Source organism: Dermochelys coriacea, chromosome 3 (assembly GCF_009764565.3).
Source record: "Dermochelys coriacea isolate rDerCor1 chromosome 3, rDerCor1.pri.v4, whole genome shotgun sequence".
Classification (NCBI taxonomy): Eukaryota; Metazoa; Chordata; order Testudines; family Dermochelyidae; genus Dermochelys; species Dermochelys coriacea.
In genome coordinates, this window is record NC_050070.1 from 196,057,320 (window position 1) to 196,075,816 (window position 18,497).

The 18,497-nt window shown below is 39.2% G+C and overlaps 2 protein-coding genes across 12 annotated transcripts in view; one reads left to right on the top strand and one right to left on the bottom strand.

Annotated features, from left to right (window-relative positions):
- Positions 1-7,362, top strand: part of VPS54 (VPS54 subunit of GARP complex) — an 85,145-nt gene extending 77,783 nt beyond the window's left edge. For 8 of the 9 annotated variants that reach the window (XM_043512039.1, XM_038394243.2, XM_038394241.2 and 5 more), the window contains one exon: positions 400-1,554. In XM_043512039.1, the coding sequence (XP_043367974.1) occupies positions 400-505 (106 nt within the window). In that variant the 3' untranslated portion in view covers positions 506-1,554. Of the gene's footprint in view, positions 1-399; positions 1,555-7,078 lie in introns of those variants that run through there. The other variant, XR_006280356.1, reaches the window with a different exon arrangement.
- Positions 1,557-18,497, bottom strand: part of UGP2 (UDP-glucose pyrophosphorylase 2) — a 40,267-nt gene continuing 23,326 nt past the window's right edge. For all 3 annotated transcript variants that reach the window (XM_043512041.1, XM_038394245.2, XM_038394244.2), the window contains exons 4-10: positions 11,106-11,291; positions 8,283-8,416; positions 7,240-7,537; positions 5,671-5,868; positions 5,209-5,451; positions 4,520-4,624; positions 1,557-2,530 (exon numbers count right to left, since the gene is read on the bottom strand). In XM_043512041.1, the coding sequence (XP_043367976.1) occupies positions 2,423-2,530; positions 4,520-4,624; positions 5,209-5,451; positions 5,671-5,868; positions 7,240-7,537; positions 8,283-8,416; positions 11,106-11,291 (1,272 nt within the window). In that variant the 3' untranslated portion in view covers positions 1,557-2,422. The remainder of the gene's footprint in view (positions 2,531-4,519; positions 4,625-5,208; positions 5,452-5,670; positions 5,869-7,239; positions 7,538-8,282; positions 8,417-11,105; positions 11,292-18,497) is intronic.

Here is an 18,497-nt window from a genome sequence, read left to right on the forward strand (position 1 = left end):
TATCAAGCTCCTCTAGGGATTGCAATTCAGTGAGTTAATATTGCACATTACTGTAAGAATCAGGATTTTTAGGCTGGGATTATCAAAGGGGCCTAAAGGGAGTTATCTGGGCCTAGATCTATCTTAAACTGGGTAGAAAAGGAAAATGGAACCAGACATCTACCTAGACAAAGATATTAGTAACTTTGTTGGTAAGTAGTATAACATTACTCCTGTGACATAGGCAAATATTAACCCCTTTTATCCCAGTTCAGAATTGCATAATGGAGAGGCGTTAAGTTACCTCAACCTAGCTCAAGCCTACAGAGATGGGTTATTTGAATGGATGTGCTCAAATCAGATCCTGTTTCAACTAGTGCTTTAGCATCAGAATTGTAACAAAAATCTATTTCACTACAGATTGGTTACAGCAGATGTTGCTTTTTACACTGGAAACCTTCAAGCTTTGAAAGGCCTTAAAAATCTGGACCTAAACATGGCTGAGATCTGGGATCAGAAGAGGTGATAATCTACTAGAAAGAGTCAGTTGTTCTGACCACCAGATGTCTTGCTTTCAAGAAGCTTGAGGTGAATACTTATGAGTGGAGTCCATGAGAGGATGCTATTGATATTTGGGGGAACTAGATTCAGAGTGAGCTGCAGGGAGTGAGTGTCCTTCAGCAAGAAACAAGGGATCAGCTGTCTGTGCAATTTTTTTTTATTCTCTCTGGAACAGACTCAGGTTTCTTTGGACCAAATCCAAACACACACACAGCTGTAGTTGTCTAGAATGCTCTGTATATCTTTGTATTAAAAAAGATGCTTTACATTTCCTCTAGTGCAATGAAAGTCACATGGTGTCCCACCTTATTTAATGATGGTATAATATAAAATCTTGTAGTTGAACTCTGTAGAAAATGTTTTTCTCTATGAAACTGCGGTTCTAAAATTTATTTTTTTACAGATCTTTATAAGAAATAAATGGCTCAAATGCTTGCATGTAGGATTCAGATTTATTAGGGAGCAGATGTTTCAGGGTATTTCTTCCAGCTAGGCTCTGTACCGACACTAGAAGATACAACTTTAGTAAACAGTATGTTCACTTAAGCCATTATCTACTGGATAGATTTTAAAATAATCATTAGTGCTGATAGATACTTCAAACTGATACCAAACCAGTGATTTAGCTCTGCCAATTCATCTACCCATCCCCCTCCCACAATTTTAAACAAGGTGTAATGGAGTGTATTTATTAGAAAGGGGGTGGGGTAAAAAGAGTAGAATAAAAAGTTTTAGGCTGCTATCACTTTTGTTGCAGTAGATGGGAGAGGTGATGGCTGCAACTGGTTTAGGCAGATTGAATGAAGACTCTCTAATACTACCTTTTAAGTCTGGAAGCTGCCAGTACTAAGTAAAAGTGCCTGTGTATTTCACCTCCACAACTTTTTACCTAAACATAGTCTGAGTGCCTAACCTTTTAATGATTACATATGATGGAGTGGTCTACAGTGTTTGTGTGCCTATCTGTTAGCATAACAGATGTCATTGTCAATCAAAATAAAGCTATAAAATCACCCTTGTTTTTAAAGACCAACTTTTTTAATGATACATTTCAGTCTTATATAAAATAAGTTGCTTACAGGTAAATACTATAGAATTGAAAGAATGATCATCAGGACAGGGAACTGATCCTTATGTAGGACACCACCCTTGAACAACATGAACATAAGTACAATCAACATGTGATTTTTCCATTTTACTGCAAAGAAGGGCAGATTAAGGATGCACTAGAAAACATACACCCAGATGTATTTTTAAAAAAATATTAGATTTGGGTAAATTTAGAACGGTTTATTCCAGCTTGAGTACAAGATCATAATGACCACCTTACCTCTCAATGTTTAAGCTATACTATTATATCACAAATGTATTCCTAACTATTAACTTATGTGGTGTGAAGTGACTAGGTTAAGTATGGTTTGTGAACACAAACAATTTCTAACATCTTTTTCACTTAGTAACAGTAGTGAAATGTTTGATCATACCTGTCATTTACACTTCATAAAAAAATTACATAAAGGAGCTAACCATCTGTTGCTTCACAGCTTTATTTTTGCAGTTACAAGCAATTCAAAACTATTGACTATCAGAGGCAAGCCTCTTAACTTCTTATAGAGAAGTTATGTCCATCTTGTCTCAAGACAGACAGTATTGCACTTTAAGGTTATATTATCTGAGTTACAGAATTCTTTAAAAGACGAAAGCATTACTTCGGCACATCCTTTGCACTGTGTTTAGTTAAAAAGAAGCACAGAAAGCTATTTAAAATTAATACTGCAGGGTACAGTGACAAAGCATAGGCCTTGTGTGCCACTTATTTCAGTGCCTACAGGTTCTTCCATCATAAGGTTGTTTTAGCAGGATCTACAAACTGAACATTGACTCAGTGGTCCAGGATCCTAAGATTGCCGGATACAATTTTGTTCTCTAATACTGCTCCAGGCGGGATGTCAATCCGGTCACCGTGATTTGCAATGATGATAACTGTTCCCTAGATATAAAAAGGCACATCAAGATCCATTTAAAAACATACCATAAGCATCTGTAAGAAAGCAAGGCTTCTCATGTTAACTGTGCAACAAAACAGCTAGCCACCTTGCTAAACTGTGTTATGCTGGGCTGTCATACACATCTTATTTTCTCAGACAGAGTATAAGCTTAGTTTTTTAAATGTTGTCTAACACAGATAGTAAAACCTTTTCACTAACTATGCAATTGTTTGGAGAGTAGAATTTCACTCCCATTTAAGTGCTATTATGGGCAGAGTTATCCTTATTCAAAGGACCTGTGTGTATTCTGAGTCATACCTGCCTACTTAAGAGTTGAGCAAATTTTCTGCTTATTCCATGTCATAGCCCAGAACTACTCCCAAGAAATGGTGAACACCTACGACTCCCACTGACTTCAACAGGAGCTCAGCACCTCCTGATTAGAATACAAGTTCTACTTCCACAATTGTTTACTGCTAATACATGGGCAGAAAAACAGTGAGTTTGAGGTTTTAAAACATACTGCAAGTATGCTCACTTGTGGAAATCAGAGAGCCAGATCTAGAACCTTATGCCTAGAGGGGAGAGGAAGACTGGTCCACCAGTTAGGGCACTAGCATGAGTCTTGGGAGTTCTAGGTTCATCTCTCCCAGACTTCCCATGAGCTCTTGGGTTAAGTCTCTGTACTCCATCTGTAAGATGGAAGTTATATAGTGCTCTTCTACCTCAGAGATGTTGTGAAATACTTATACTGGAGTAAGGGGAAGCAGTAAGTGTCTTAGCTGCTTAGTTTGCAAAAACACTTTGAAACAATAACTAGTGGTTAGCATTTTTATCTACAAATTGAGTTTTTTCTAAAGGCTACAGTAACTCCGTGCTTAACGTTGTAGTGATGTTCCTGAAAAATGCAACTTTAAACGAAACTATGTTAATGTTAATTTCCCCATAAGAATGAATGTAAATGGGGGTTGGTGAAAAAAATTTCCCTGGAACCTGACCCTCTCTCTCCACACAAAGTTTTAAACAAACAATTTAATACTATATACAGCAATGATGATTGTGAAGCTTGGTTGAGATGGTGAAGTCAGCAGGTGGAAGAGGGTGGGATATTTCCCAGGGAATGCCTTACTGGCTAAATGATGAACTAGCATTCAGCTGAGCCCTCAAATGTTGCCTCACACTCTACAAGGCAGCACAAATGGAGGGAGGGGAGACAGCATGGCGGACAGAGACACACACTCAGTGTGAGAGAGAGATGTGCATTGCCCCTTTAAGTATGCTGACCGCACTCTAAGTACATTGCCTTTTTAAGTAGATCAGCAAGTTGAGAGAGCCACCGCTGCTGCCAGAAAGCTCCCTGCTTCCTGAGCACTGTCATGTGTCCCCCCCTGCTCTATGGAGATGGGGTAAGCGGCAAGCAGGGGGACACCTTGACATTAGCACCCCTTTCTTTCCCCCCCACCTCTTGCACAGCAAGCTGGAGGCTCCCAGAAGCAGCTCTAAAGCAGAGGGGGGAGGGACACCTGAACTGCTGGTAGCTTGCTGGGTGGCTGCCGCACAGGGGAGCTAAAGGTGGGACTGCCAGTCCACCCTGGTTCCAAGCTCCAATGGGCCGCTTTTTCTATGAGCGGTGGACAAAGAATGCAGCTGCCAAACAACATTATACGGGAGCATTGCACACCTTTAAACGAGCTATGTTCTCTATTTGATCTGCACCGGAACACCGAAACAACGTTAACCAGGATGACTTTAGTGGGAGTTAGTGTACTTATATTAGTACCTTGACACCTTCATACATTAACCTCCGCAGCCACTGGACCAGTTTCTAACTCAAAATATGAATGGTTGACGGTCAAATTTTCCATGAGATACTTTATGCATGCACATCGTTTTGTGATAAAATTTAGATGGGCTCAACTCTTCTAGTTTGTTAGAGTGGCATAGATAAAATTTTATCACGTTATGCAAGTCAGCCTCATTGGCATACACACCTTTAATGCAACGTTCTTGCCAAATGTAACATCACCCGAAACCGTGAGATGATCCAGTTCAAGCATATCTGGTATACTTTCAAACCTCGTCAGGTAATCTTGAACCTTTTCAAAAAACAAAAACAGCAATAGTTTAGAGGATGCATTTGCTTATGTATTTTTTCCCCAAAACTAAGGGTTTAATGCTAGAAGAAAGTACTGAAACAAGTTACGGAAGAATGAAACTAAAGCTAAATCAGTTCTTGAATCTACATCACACAGAGCCGTAAGTCACCAACTATCCCCATGATAGCAGCGTGAGAGCTAGTTTCAACATAAAGTTATGGGAAACTAATTATGGACAAAAGTAACAGTAATACACGCTGTCTAGAAATTAGGCAGTTTAAAGAAAACCTGAACTTTAGAATGGACAAAATACTATTCTCATCTTTACTATCCCCAAGTAAAAAGGATAAGGAAGTGTGAGATAGCTGTTACAATGCTGTGAATATTCAGATGTTTTTAAGATGTGTGCCTGCAAGACTGCAACTATTTCATTACTCAAGAGAGCAGTCATAATTTGGACAGTTGGAAGTAATTAAAGTAACTGTCCTTGTAACCTAGTCTCCTCTTAGTGGTATGTTAATGTATGAAGGGCATCAGTCTTTACAGTCTTTTCTTGAGAAAAATATGCAACTATGACGGTTTACCTTGGTGAAAGAGCTTCCCAGTTTGACGAGAGGCACAGTTGGAAATTCACGTTTCTCACTCATAGTTAAGGATCCAGCATTAAGGCTATACAGGTTGGACATCACAAGCAAAAGATCTGATGTGGTTTTGACAGGCAGAAAACGACTACGAGGTACATTTATCCCCAAAGAATTCTCAAAACTTTTAACAGCAGCACCAACTGCAGTCTCCAGCTGAATAACATTTAAACCTCCATCCAAAGTCTGAAAAAGAAAGTTGTAGCATGAACATGACCAACAGACAAATAGTTGTTCACCATCAGACCTTTAAATACTCAGAAGCACTAACATTGTTTTAAAAGGGGACAGTTATGCAGAATATGAAGACATTCAGGAAACAAAGGTGAAGTTGGACAAGTCAGCACAGTCGGACAAGTCAGCACAGTCTGCTGTTTTCCCTCTGAAGTCCTGCCATGAGCTTACCTTTGGATTAACGATGATCTCCATATCAATAGCATTTTCCTCTTGCAGTCGTTTAATTGCAAGCAAAGAAATCCACAAGTTGTTTGTATTGAATATTTTGAATTTTGACACAGACTTGAATTCATCAACATGTGCTTTTGGAACCTGAGCTATTTCTACCAGTCTCAGTTTATCATCATATTGCGTGAGTGTACCACCCTGCAAAGGCAGAACAGATCTAAGTACTAGAATATATGTAACAGCATGCTATACATATATATATATTCTTTATAATAACATGCAATATACATCTTCTTAAAACACACTGTGAAGTGAGGTGCAGTTGGAAGTGTTTTTCCTATCACATTCTAATACCAAATCTTATATAAAACTTGTTTAACTTGTGGTAGAAACTGACTGGAACACTAGCATTGTTAATGCCAGTTATTGATACTGGAGAACACTAAGAGTTTTTTATGATGCATTTAAATAGCTGTTATCCACTGTGGCTCTAGACAGTGGAAAACATTTTCAAAAGTACTTAAGTGACTTAGATGCCTAAATCACCTAGGCACTTATGGAAAGTTTTAGTTAATTTAAAAAAGTCACCTTTAGCTTGTGATGGATAATTAAACAATGGAGAATTCTATAAGGTTACATGTCAGGATCTAAATTAAACCTTTTCACAAAAGGAAATTCAAAAGTTGTGGTTGAAATATAAGATACTCCAGCTGACTATGTACTGTAGGCTATGTGGCACTTACTACAGTATCAGTTAACTTTCCCCATTAGGCTTCAAAGGATAAAAAGCCCTGATCTTACATTACATTTCCTTCCTTTTATGGGTTGAATCAGATCCTCTACTATAATATCAAATGAATTGGGCACTAGCAGTATTTTTCATGGTTAAAAAACATGGGACAAGACCCTTACAGGTAGTGGTACAAATCACTGTGTGTTAAAAATGCTTACAGCATGTACCATTGTTCTGGTTTAAATTTTGGCCAACAATTGGTCAGAGACCCCAACTTCACCACCTGAAACTGGTCAGGGCAGGATGCTGGGTCACGACTGCCAGAAATTTAGGCTCTAAAGCATTATATATTGTATTTTTAAAATATAGAAGTGGGTTAGACAGTCCTGAGCTAGCAAGAGATGCTATTACTGTAGCACGGTGGTTCTCAGCTTCTTCCATATTAAGAGTCCTCCAAGATGTTGCTATATGGGAAGGGAAGGGTGTCATGACCCCCAGGTTGAAAACCCATGTAGCCTATACAATAGGCTGCACTGTCTAGTAGTTCAAGCCCAGGACATGTATATATTTGTAATACTTGCATATGACTGGCCAAAACAGCATGCTATACTGCACTCCATGCCACAAAACTGTAAATATGTCATAAAATCTGCTGACTTTACATCTTTTTTTCAAGTTAGATCTACAGCTGACTGTTGGGTTGTGGTATATAAGACTTAAAGATATTTGAGGTGATATTTAACATCTGCTTGAAACTACTGATTCAAAAGAAAATGAGACTAAAATTTTACAAAGACAGTGAGTGGATGAATCGATTTGAACAAATACATGTTTACCTTAACATCTGCCCTGGTTTTATTTGTGACCTCCATGACAAATTCACAGCATTTTCCATTTGGTGGATTCATAAGATGGTTAAGAATGTAAAGATCCACAGTTGCTCCCAAGTTATCTATATTGGACACAAAAATGTACTCTTTCCCCTCTCCTATCAGTGTGTCAAGCAGACCAGAGTTATAGAAACTGGAGTAGATATCGCCGTGACCCGGAGGATACCATGCCTCAGTATTCTCTCCTGAATAAGATACATCCTTGGCTATTGGCAGTAGAGACTCTTTATTAATTCTAGGATACCTGCAAAATGACAATGATTAGATCTCATCCACATTAAATACTGATACAGATCTTAGTGCTGTAATAATGCAGTCACATTAGATACTTCTAACTTGATGTGGCTTTAAAATTATTACTTCTTAGGCCAGTTAATGATATACAGAAACTGGAGGAGATTGTCTATGTTCATACTTGGATATCGGGGCAGAAACTGCAAGTTAATGTTTAATTAAGTATGAATTTAAATGAATCATCCCTTTGGAGCCAGAGGTAATGCAAGTTTCTTCCTCCACAAGGGTTCAGAACATGTTATATGTGGTCACAGGAGCCGCAGGAATTCACTTTTTAAAAAGCAGGACCCTCCAGAATCTCCCATGACCAATTCAGGGCAAACTTTGCTGGTGGTCAGCCGACAAATTACTCTATAGCTACTTCTGACAGTCCTAACCTTGTGGTTTCACAGCCAAGACAGTTCAGAATTCAAACCCCACCTTCCTGCGTTCCACTGCAAGTCTGAACTTGAAACACAGATTTCTTCCACCCATTTATTTTTAGTTATTAATTTTATCTGGCTGTTCTTGGGCCTTCTCACTTTTTAAACTGCCAAAAAGGCCCATTTAAAGAGGTAGAACATGAAAGTGACATCACTATTAATACTCAATAATATTTAATTATCTGAAAACTAACAAAAATATTTAATATGCACAACAAGGAAGAGCTTTGCTTGTTTCTTTTACCCCAAACAGAGGAAAACAATCTCTGATACCTGCTTTGATTAAAAGTATATATTTTCACACGACTGTGGCTGTACTTCTGCAAGATTTTCTTTGTGTCTTCATCGGTGTTAAAGGAGTTCATTAGAACAAGAGGAACATCTGTGTTGTAGGTTTTGTTTAGATGCTGGGGAGAAAAAAAGATCATATTCAACAAGAGTTACTGGGTTTTATTTCTGCCATCTAAACAATGAGACTTTAGATACTATTTGTAGGCTGTGTCAAACAATGGTTATGAAAAAAATATCTTAAAAAGACATCTACACAAATGTAACAGTTAACTAAAGACAAACTTCATAGCTACAAAAGCATTTATGATGAAAAACAGCAATTATTGAAGGTCTAAATTAAATGTGCATGCGTGCGTGCACACATACAAATCATTCAGAGCTAACACAACAATTCTGTTCTTAACTTTTCAGTTCTAACTGGACAGTGCATCAGGGTAGGCTAATGCATACAAGATGTGCTACTAAATGGTTATGTTGAAGGGACTCTTAGCTTTCTTTGAATTTCAGACATACATACACCCAGAAAACCGTTTGTCCTTCTGCACGATATTTTATCCCAATAGACAATTTGAAGCTTTTACAATCCACTCTGTATTTAGGATTCTTTATCTTCTTTAAAGATCGATGGTAGATCTTTAAGCCAGACCCCTGCTACCCGGTGCTGAAGCTGAAGCCACAGATGTGTGTTAAAGTCATGGAATCTGTGACCTCTGGGACTAAATCCTATCCTCAATAATAGTCTAATGTACACAGAGCACACAGTATAAAGTATTAAAAAATTCAGAACCCAAAATGAAGTGGCCCCTCCCTTAACTACATGAAGGGTGAAAATGGGCATTATTCTACTGCAATAAGGCATGAATCAAATCAGCTTCATTGGGACTGTTCTGGAAAGAAGAATATTCACTCCAGATTTGGTTTGAGGCACTCACTTGTGTAATTTTTAACTGCTGATGCATTCAAAAAGGTGTGGGCACATTCTCTGCGTCTTTAACCCTATTCTATGTGTTAGGATCTTTTAAAATAATCTTTAAAGGGAAAAAATTATTAAAAGACAAGTTTTGTAATATGCTCCTTGCCGTGGATCTCCAAGAACTTCTGTTAAGTGCAGCTTTCATGTCAGCAATGGAGCAGCTATTAAGAATTTACATTTCTAAACGAGAGTGTGTGTGTGTGAGTGTGTGTGAGAGAGAGAGAGAGAGAGAGAGAGAGAAAGGTTTAACAAAAAGAGAACACCTGAAGCACCCTCTTGGATATCACACTGAATGCAAGAATTGGGCACGAGACTAAATCTTTTGTATGAGACTGCAGCTCATCTTCTTAGCCCTTGGGGAAAGTACTACCAAACACACCAATATATGTATTCCAAACTAAAATACTTTGGTAAGCACCTAAAACTAGAATGAACTGCATGAGGAAATTAGGGCAAGCCAATTTCCTACACTTTCATGTCCATCTTAATTATCTACTGTAAGAATAACTAAGTAGCACTGTAAATGTAAAGAGGAATCCATAACAGCCAAAATGCCCTCCCAAAACCCGTAGCTGCAATTTTTCATTTGCGTTTCGGAGGAATAAATACCAATCACTTCTAAAATCTGGACTTTACTCAGAAGAGAGTATATTTGGAGTGATGCTAAAAACATTTGGTGTGGCAAGAGGGAGGGTTAAAACAAAGCTTTTAAAGCTACTCTTGGGATTCGCATTTGGGGAAAAAAAAAATCAAAAGTTTACCTGAGATTTTGCTGCTTAAGGCCCTGATAAATTATGCTATTTGATCCATGGTACTTTAGAAGTACTAGCACTGACTGGGTTTGCATGCATACTGAGTTAACCTTGTCCAGAATGGCATGAACCAGTGGTTCTCAAACTTTAACACCTGAGGGCCCCCATTTTAATTTAAAAATTTTCAGGGACCCCTAACACACACCCGCTCAGCCCCAGGCCCAGCCCCCACTCCACCCCCTCCCTCAAGGCCCCACCCCCCACTCACTCCATCTCCCCTCCCTCCATCACTCACTCTCCCCTACCCTCACTCACTTTCACCAGGCTGGGGCAGGGATACAAGCTCTGGGAGGGAGTTTGGGTGTGGGAGGGAGTTCCAGGAGTGGTGCGGAGCCAGGGGCAGGCAGGGAGCCTTAGCCCTGCTGCACCGCTGGACTTTTAGCGCCTAAAATCTCCTGGTTTGGCTTCAGTAGTCTCTGGGAGAAAGAGGAAGGGGGAGGAGTTGATCAGTGGGGTCCACAGACCCCAGTTTTGAGAAATGTTGGTGAGGACAAAAGAATTCAATTATTTAAGGTTCTCCACACATTCCATCCACATAGCATATGCAATACTTTATGTTTATCCACTCTTTTCAGTGCAATTCTCTGCATCCCAGCGCATGGGGTTCTTCCATTTCCCTGCCTGTCTTCTTTTGGGAAGTTTCCATCATAGTCACCATCTAAGGACCATATGGGATTCCCTTCCATCTCTGTTAATGCTGCTACTTACTCAGCCATGGTGGCAGTGGCAGTGTGCATCGCTACTAAGTGGTGCTCACAATCCAGTCCAGGTGCAATAATTCACAGCACTCCCAATCGCTAGTGACACAGAGAGCGGAACAGGGATCTGATTCCAGTTTCCTTCCCAGTAGGGCAGAGCAGTACCACTCAGATGGCCCAGTTTCAATTTTTTATTGAGTCAGATTAGTCAGTGGAAGTGTTTCTATATTAGCAAGAATTTCAATAAGAGTTTTAGTTTACACTCTGATTCACAAAGCATGTTGTTTCCACAGTGACTTTCAGAGCAGATCAAGTTTCTTACCTCAATCTGCTGAACTGTCAGGTCCAAGAAGGTGTTTTCATTCCGCACCCCGATAAGACTTTTTGGGCCTTTACAGCCCATGCTGGTGCCCAAGCCACCATTTAGTTTCACTACAACCAGTTTGTTCAAGACTGAGGTGATGTTAACAGGCAACCCCCTGGCCTTTATCTTCTCATAGGGCTGAATCTGTAAGGAAGCAGCAGTTTTAGAAGGTATTCAAGTAAGTTTGTCAGAGGTGACGGAAATAAACCTTTAACATCTTTTTCTAGCTCTTGTTAGTGGTGGGGAAGGGTAAGAAAGGATTTCTAGCAGAACAGGAAAATATATCATGTAATAGAAAGGCTGAACTCTGAACTACAACTCCTTGCCAAATTTCTCAACTTGTGTCTGTTAGGAAATGACTCCCCTCCCCCTCCCCCTCCCCACACACCCCCACCCCTTCTCAAATTTTAGAAGTTAATTTAATCTTCAACAATATCCAAATTTATTTGTGAGGCATCACTAGAGTGCCCAGCATATTACAGACATGTAGGAAGATTTTTCATAGGAGTGGGTGGGTGAGATTCTGTGGCCTGCGCTGTGCAGGAGGTCGGACTAGATGATCAGAATGGTCCCTTTTGACCTTAGTATCTATGAATCTATAAGATAAGGTTCCTACCCTAGACAGCTTAAAACACCACATACAATACAGTTTAAGTACTCTCTCCTCTTGGAAAATGTTTTTTTGTTTTTTTATAGACAAAAGTGTCAAGGAAAGTTAAAGCCTTATTCAAATGCAGATACTCCTCATCACTTTCCGTGTGGGCTGGAAGAGGGAAGTGGGCTGGGCATGAACAGAGGTAAGTAGGTAGAGGATCAGGATGGCATTCCCCCCACTTACAGTGCTCCACCCGAGATCAGCAAGAGAAATTTTTTTTTTTTTTTAAAAGCTCACAAAGTCCAACCCACTCACCCCAATAGCAAGCCTGCCTACCAATCAAGTCAAGTCCTTCTCTGTGGAAGAAAAAGAATTGACTTTTTCTTCCTTTTAAAAGCAGCTTACTCTTGCTGCAGTCTCTTGATGTTCTGTACTAAGGTCACCAGAGTAAACAAGCAGAGCAGGCTAAGTTTCAAAAACTCTTGCAAATAATTTTTAATCAGATTAATGTTGGTTCTGGGTACTAAGTCCAGTTAATTTTTTTCCATCTTGCAGCAAAAGTTCCAAAATTCTTCTAACCCTTCTATTTTCAGACTATTCTTAGCCAATTCACTTCAAATTTTGCAGAAAAAGTTCTATCTTGATTTCAGAAAGAAACTATCAATTTTAAAGGTGACAGGACTTTTCTGGATTCTGGAGTGGGTCAGTATGTATACAAAATTAGACCTTCTTAAAAAAAAAAACCCTCAGTCGTAACTTCACTAGAGAATGCTTACACACACACACATGAAAATGGGAAGGAATTGTTACAGTGACATTGTTGTTTTAATAGTCCTGGATTGATCTAATACAATAAGGCTATCGAATATTTTTCTACATTTTTTTCTTTTGAAGGAAGCTTTTAAAGAGGATTAAAACATTACACAGATTATTTATGGCATTTGAAAAAAAATCTGAATTCTTCAAAAACTTCCAGCACAATGACACAAATTACTTCAGTTCTGGTTGGAATGTAGCAGAACTGCATCTGATTTATAACAAGACATGGACTAAATAAACTTGAGGACTTCACGTTCATTTTGGGTATGCTGGAGGAAGAGGGGGGAAAAAATGGAAAACCACATTACACGAGAACAAAAAGTTCATGTTCTGGTTGAGTGCAGAGGAAAAACACTGTATTGCACAATTGATATTCCTGACCAATACAACAAGATGGTAGATTAGAAGGAAACTCTTATATCTGCCATATACAACTAGGAAGGAGCTTGCTTTCCATTAAATGAACTTATCTTTTCTCAAAAAAAGAACAAAAAAACCAAAACAAAACACCTTGGCACCTTAGAGACGAACAAATTTATTAGAGCATAAGCTTTCATGGGCTACAGCCCACTTCATCGGATGCAAAGAATAGAACATATAGTGAAAAGATAGATATAGATACACACATACAGAGAAGGTGGAAGTAATGACCCAGCCACTCCCAGTCTCTTATTCAAACCCAAGTTAATGGTATCTAGTTTGCATATTAATTCAAGCTCAGCAGTTTCTCCTTGGAATCTGTTTTTGAATAGTCTTGGGTTTAAATAGAGACTAGAGTGGCTGGGTCATTACACATATTGAATCTATTTCCCCATGTTAAGTATCCTCACGCCTTCTTGTCAACTGTCTAAATGGAACATCTTGATTATCACTATAAAAGTTTTTTTCTCCTGTGATAATAGCTCATCTTAATTAATTAGCCTCTTACAGTTTGTATGGCAACTTCCACCTTGTGTGTGTGTGTGTGTGTGTGTGTGTGTGTGTGTGTGTGTGTGTGTGTGTGTGTGTGTGTGTGTGTGTGTGTGTGTGTATCTACTTACTATATGTTCCATTCTATGCATTCAATGAAGTGGGCCGTAGCCCACGAAAGCTTATGCTCTAATAAATTTGTTAGTTTCTAAGGTGCCACAAGTACTCCTGTTCTTTTTGCAAATACAGACTAACAGGGCTGCTACTCTTAAACTTATCTTTTCTTAGGCCTGGTCTACACTGGGGGGGATCGATCTAAGATACGCAACTTCAGCTACGAGAATAGCATAGCTGAAGTCAACGTATCTTAGATCGACTTAGAATCACTTACTTCGCGTCCTCGTGGCGCAGGATCGACAGCAGCCACTCCCCCGTCAACTCCGCTTCCGCCTCTCGCCGGTGGAGTTCCAAAGTCGACGGCAGAGCAATCGGGGATTGATTTATCGCGTCTACACTAGACGTGATAAATCGATCCCTGATAGATCGATCACTACCCGCCAAATTGGCGGGTAGTGTAGACATGGCCGTATTTGTCTAGTTAGTCATTGTGCCACTGCTACCTTGTTATTCAAATAGTGGAAGTTTGCCTAACAGAAGTGTCATAGTGCAATCTATTGTAGTTACTCCATTACCTTAGAACACTGGCCCCAGGCGCTGTTTATTAACATAAAGTAACTGATTAACCACCTTTAAGGCAACATGCCAGTTTCCATTCCTTCAAAAACTTTTAATAATGAAGATTTGATTTGCGTTTAATATGCATGGTATTTCAGTGGAAGAAACTGATACTTTTAATGGATTTTTTAAAAAATAGTATTTTAAATTGTGCTACAAGATTAGGAAGTTTACAAATGAGGGTGGACAGTGTCCTATATCCTAACACTAGGACAAATTACAGAACAACCATAGCTACTTAATGGCTAGGTTTTGGAGCATAAATAGCATATCTCAAACTTAAATTAAATTATGAAGTTTACCAAATGCAAACAGAGGTAATCTTTGTAACTCTACGGGCTCGCATTTTACTTCTATAAATAAGAGACCGTAGATTTTTCCTACATAGTATCATCAGTTGTAGAGTTTTCTACTTGCCCTGGGTATGTGGATTTTCCAAAGACTTGAGGGGGTAGTGCTCCTCCACACCCTTTCCTGCATGAAGGGAAGATCCAGGGAACAAGCCAACCCACTCAACCAAAATTTATAAAAATATTCTTAAATAAGTTCCTCCTTACTTACCTAACAAAATGAGAGTCCAGAGTTTATTACTTGTACAGCACCATATACGTATATGCTGCATTTACACCACAACTAACTATAGGCTTCTGAGTCTGACATTAATCCCAGGCCAAGATAATGGAGTGGCTGATATGGTCTTCGATTAATAAAGAATTAAAGGGAGGGTAATATAATTAATGCCAATCAACATGGGTTTATGGAAGATAGATCCCGTCAATCTTTTTTTATGAGGTAGAAAGTTTGTTTGATAAAGGAATAGTGTTGATGTAAAAGACTTAGATTTATGTAAGCCATTTGACATGGACGCACATGACATTTTGATTAAAACAGAGGAACAATATAAAATTAACACAGCCAGTTTTTAATCCATTTAATATGTGCTGATAGGTCTAAAAATGTAATTGTAAACAGGGGAATCATCTCAAGGCGGGTGTGACAGGGTCAGGCCAGATGGCTACAGGAGAGTGATAGAAGGCAGATATATTAGCCCCAGGTTAATTAGGTCCCTTTTCCTGGATAAGATAACAGGGAAGGTTCCAGAACAATCAGGAACTTTCTGGAAACAATTAAGGCAGACAGGCTGATTGGAACACCTGCAGCCAATCAAGAAGCTGCTAAAAATCAGGCAGACAGGCAGACTAATCAGGGCATCTAGGTTTTAAAACAGAGCTCACTTCAGTTTGTGGTGTGCATGTGAGGAGCTGGAAGCAAGAGGCGCAAGAAGCTGAGTGAGAAGGCATACTACTGGAAGACTGAGAAGTACAAGCATTATCAGACATCAGGAGGAAGGTCCTGTGGTGAGAATAAAGAAGGTGTTGGGAGGAGGCCATGTGGAAGTAGCCCAGGGAGTTGTAGCTGTTACGCAGCTGTTACAGGAGCCACTGTAGAGAGCTGCAATCCACAGGGCCCTGGGCTGGAACTCTGAGTAGAGGGTGGGCCCGGGTTCCCTCCATCCCCCCAACTCCCTACTTGATACTGGAGGATTTGACTTGGACTGTGGGTTCCACCAGAAGGGAAGGTCTCTGGCCTGTTCTCTAACCCACTAGGTGGATCAGCGGAGACTGCGGGGATTGTTCTTCTTTTTCCCCATGCTGGCGAGTGATGAGGCTAACTGTGTGAACAGCAGATTTGAGCCACGAAAGTGGTCAAACCGAGGGCTGCCGTGAACCTCTGAGGTGAGCAAATCCGCCAATAAACGCAGGACCCACTAAAGCAGAGCATGAACTTTGTCACAGTTTCTAGTGGGGTCCTACAGGTATCAGTTCTTGGCCCTATGCTATTTTACATTTTTATTAGTGACCTGGAAGAAAATATAAAATCATAACTGATAACATTTGCAGATAGCACACAAATTAAGGGAGCGGTAAATAACAAAAAGGACAAGTCACCGACAGAGGGATCTGAATTGCTTGGAAAACTGGGCGCAACCAAACAATATCCATTTTAATATGGCTAAATGTATCTGTATACATTTAGGAACAAAGAATACTGGCCATGCTTACAGGATGCGGAAAGCAGTGACTGAAAAAGATTTTAGGGTCGTGGTGGATAACAGCTGAAGATGAGCTCCCAGAGCCATACTGCAACCAAAAGGGCGAATGCAATCCTTGGATATATAAACATGGGAGTCTCAAGTAGGAGTAGAGAGGTTGTTTTACCTCTGTATTTGGCACGGGTGCAACCACTGCTGGAATACTGTGTCCAATTCTGGTGTCCACAGTTCAAGAAGGATAAATTGGAGAGTGTTCAGAGAAGGAGCATGAGAATGATAAAAGGATTAGAAAACATGCCATATAGTGATAGATTGAACTTCTTGAATCTGTTCATCTTAACAAAGAGAAGGTTAAGGGGTGACATGATTATGTAAATACGTACACTGGGAACAAATATTTAATAATGGGCTCTTCATTCTAATAGAAAAAGCCACTGTCGAATGGCTGAGACCTGAATTCAGATGACTGGAAATAAGGCCTACATTTTTAAGTTAGGGTAATTAACTGCAACAATTTACCAAGGGTCATGGTAGAGTCTCCATCACTGACTATTTTTAAATCCAGATTGTATGTTTCCTATAGCAGATCTTTTAGAAGAATTATTTTGGGGAAATTCTATGGCCTGTACTTCGCAGGAGGTCAGACTAGATTATCACAGTGGTACCTTCTGGCTTTGGAATCTAAAAAGTCAAGATGGAAACGCTCTCCCAAAGATTTTAGTGTACGTTTTCTCTTTCTGTTCTTGAGTTAACATATAGAGTGGTGAAGGGGTTGAGGAAATCAGTAAAGTAATACATACACACATCCTGAGTTACAAAGGCTTCATCACATGCAAAGTCTAAATAAGTTTAGTTTATAAGTTAATTTAGAGAAGTAATTTTGAGGAAGAGAGGGTAGTATACTTCTTGCTCTCTAAACAGCAAGAGCAAAGAAAGAATCAAACTATATTCTATTTCAGTCATTAACGAGTGAATACAGAGTGTTATTGAAGAAACTAGACCCTGAATTCAGGTCTTCGAAGGGAAAGAGAAACTTCAGTTGCATTAGAGATTTTAGACTGAACTACCAACGTTAGAATAAAAAAAACCCTCTCTTTTACAAGTGTACCCAAGGTCCCCCCCATAATACTGCTTCACACTGCTGATTTGCAAAAACATTCAAACGAGATCTCAGGATGTCCAGCAGTATGACACTAGCCAACTAATGAACAGATCCTAGGTGACTCTGCAGAGTGAAATTAGGAAATCAAATACCAGTTTTCAAAGTTATAACCTGGAGATGCTGAGGCTCAGCTACTACTACTCTATTATATCAGTAATAAATCTGGAGTAACTCCATTATCAGAGTTGTGTCAAATTAACATTGCTGCTCCAGATTTATATAAATATAAATGAGAACTGAATCTGGCCAAATACCTTACCTTACTTGTTAATAAGCTTGTTTAAAGCAGTTATCCAGGAAAACAAACCTTAAACCCCGCCCCCCAACACTTTTTTAAGAAAAAGATGATGAATTTACTTAACTTTCCATTATAAATTAACTAAAGATGTTACCAAAATGAAGTTTAAATTTGACTAATTTGCTAGTCAGATTGAACAGTGAAGCAACAAACATCAAGACTAACTACCCCATGCCTTCTTATACCAGGAAGTAATAGGGCCCAAAGAAGATTCTCTACCTAGCAATACCGAGAGATCATACATCTATTTTAGTTATTTTAAAAAATAGGTCTTCAGAAGCTAGTCACATTCTACACGCTAGAGAAAACAGAATTGTTTCTCAGAGGAACCCACAGCATACACTTCTACAACCTGCTCTCTGTTACTCCACAAAGATGGCTGTTTATTTTTGATATTGCAAATATAAACCCAAAGAATCTTCATCAAGATTCCTCTTAAGAAAGTTAGCATTTAATTGGTATTTAAGTGATGTAAAGATTAAAATATTCATGCCTCCAAATCTTGCGTGAAGTGATAAGCTTCAGATTCTAGGTACACTGCCTTAAACAAAACAATTAGACAAACTGATTGTTTCAGTTGTCTTTCCAAGGAGCTTGCAAATAAAACCACAAGCTGAACACTCAAACTTGTCAATTAAAACAAGTCTTTACATCTATGCCAGGGCATTGTATTACTATAATCCGAGATTTCACACACTTAAATTAATGAACTCTGTAAACTACAGTAAAATCTTGAGACTATATATTTAACCAGAAGAATGAACCCATCTTTGTACTAT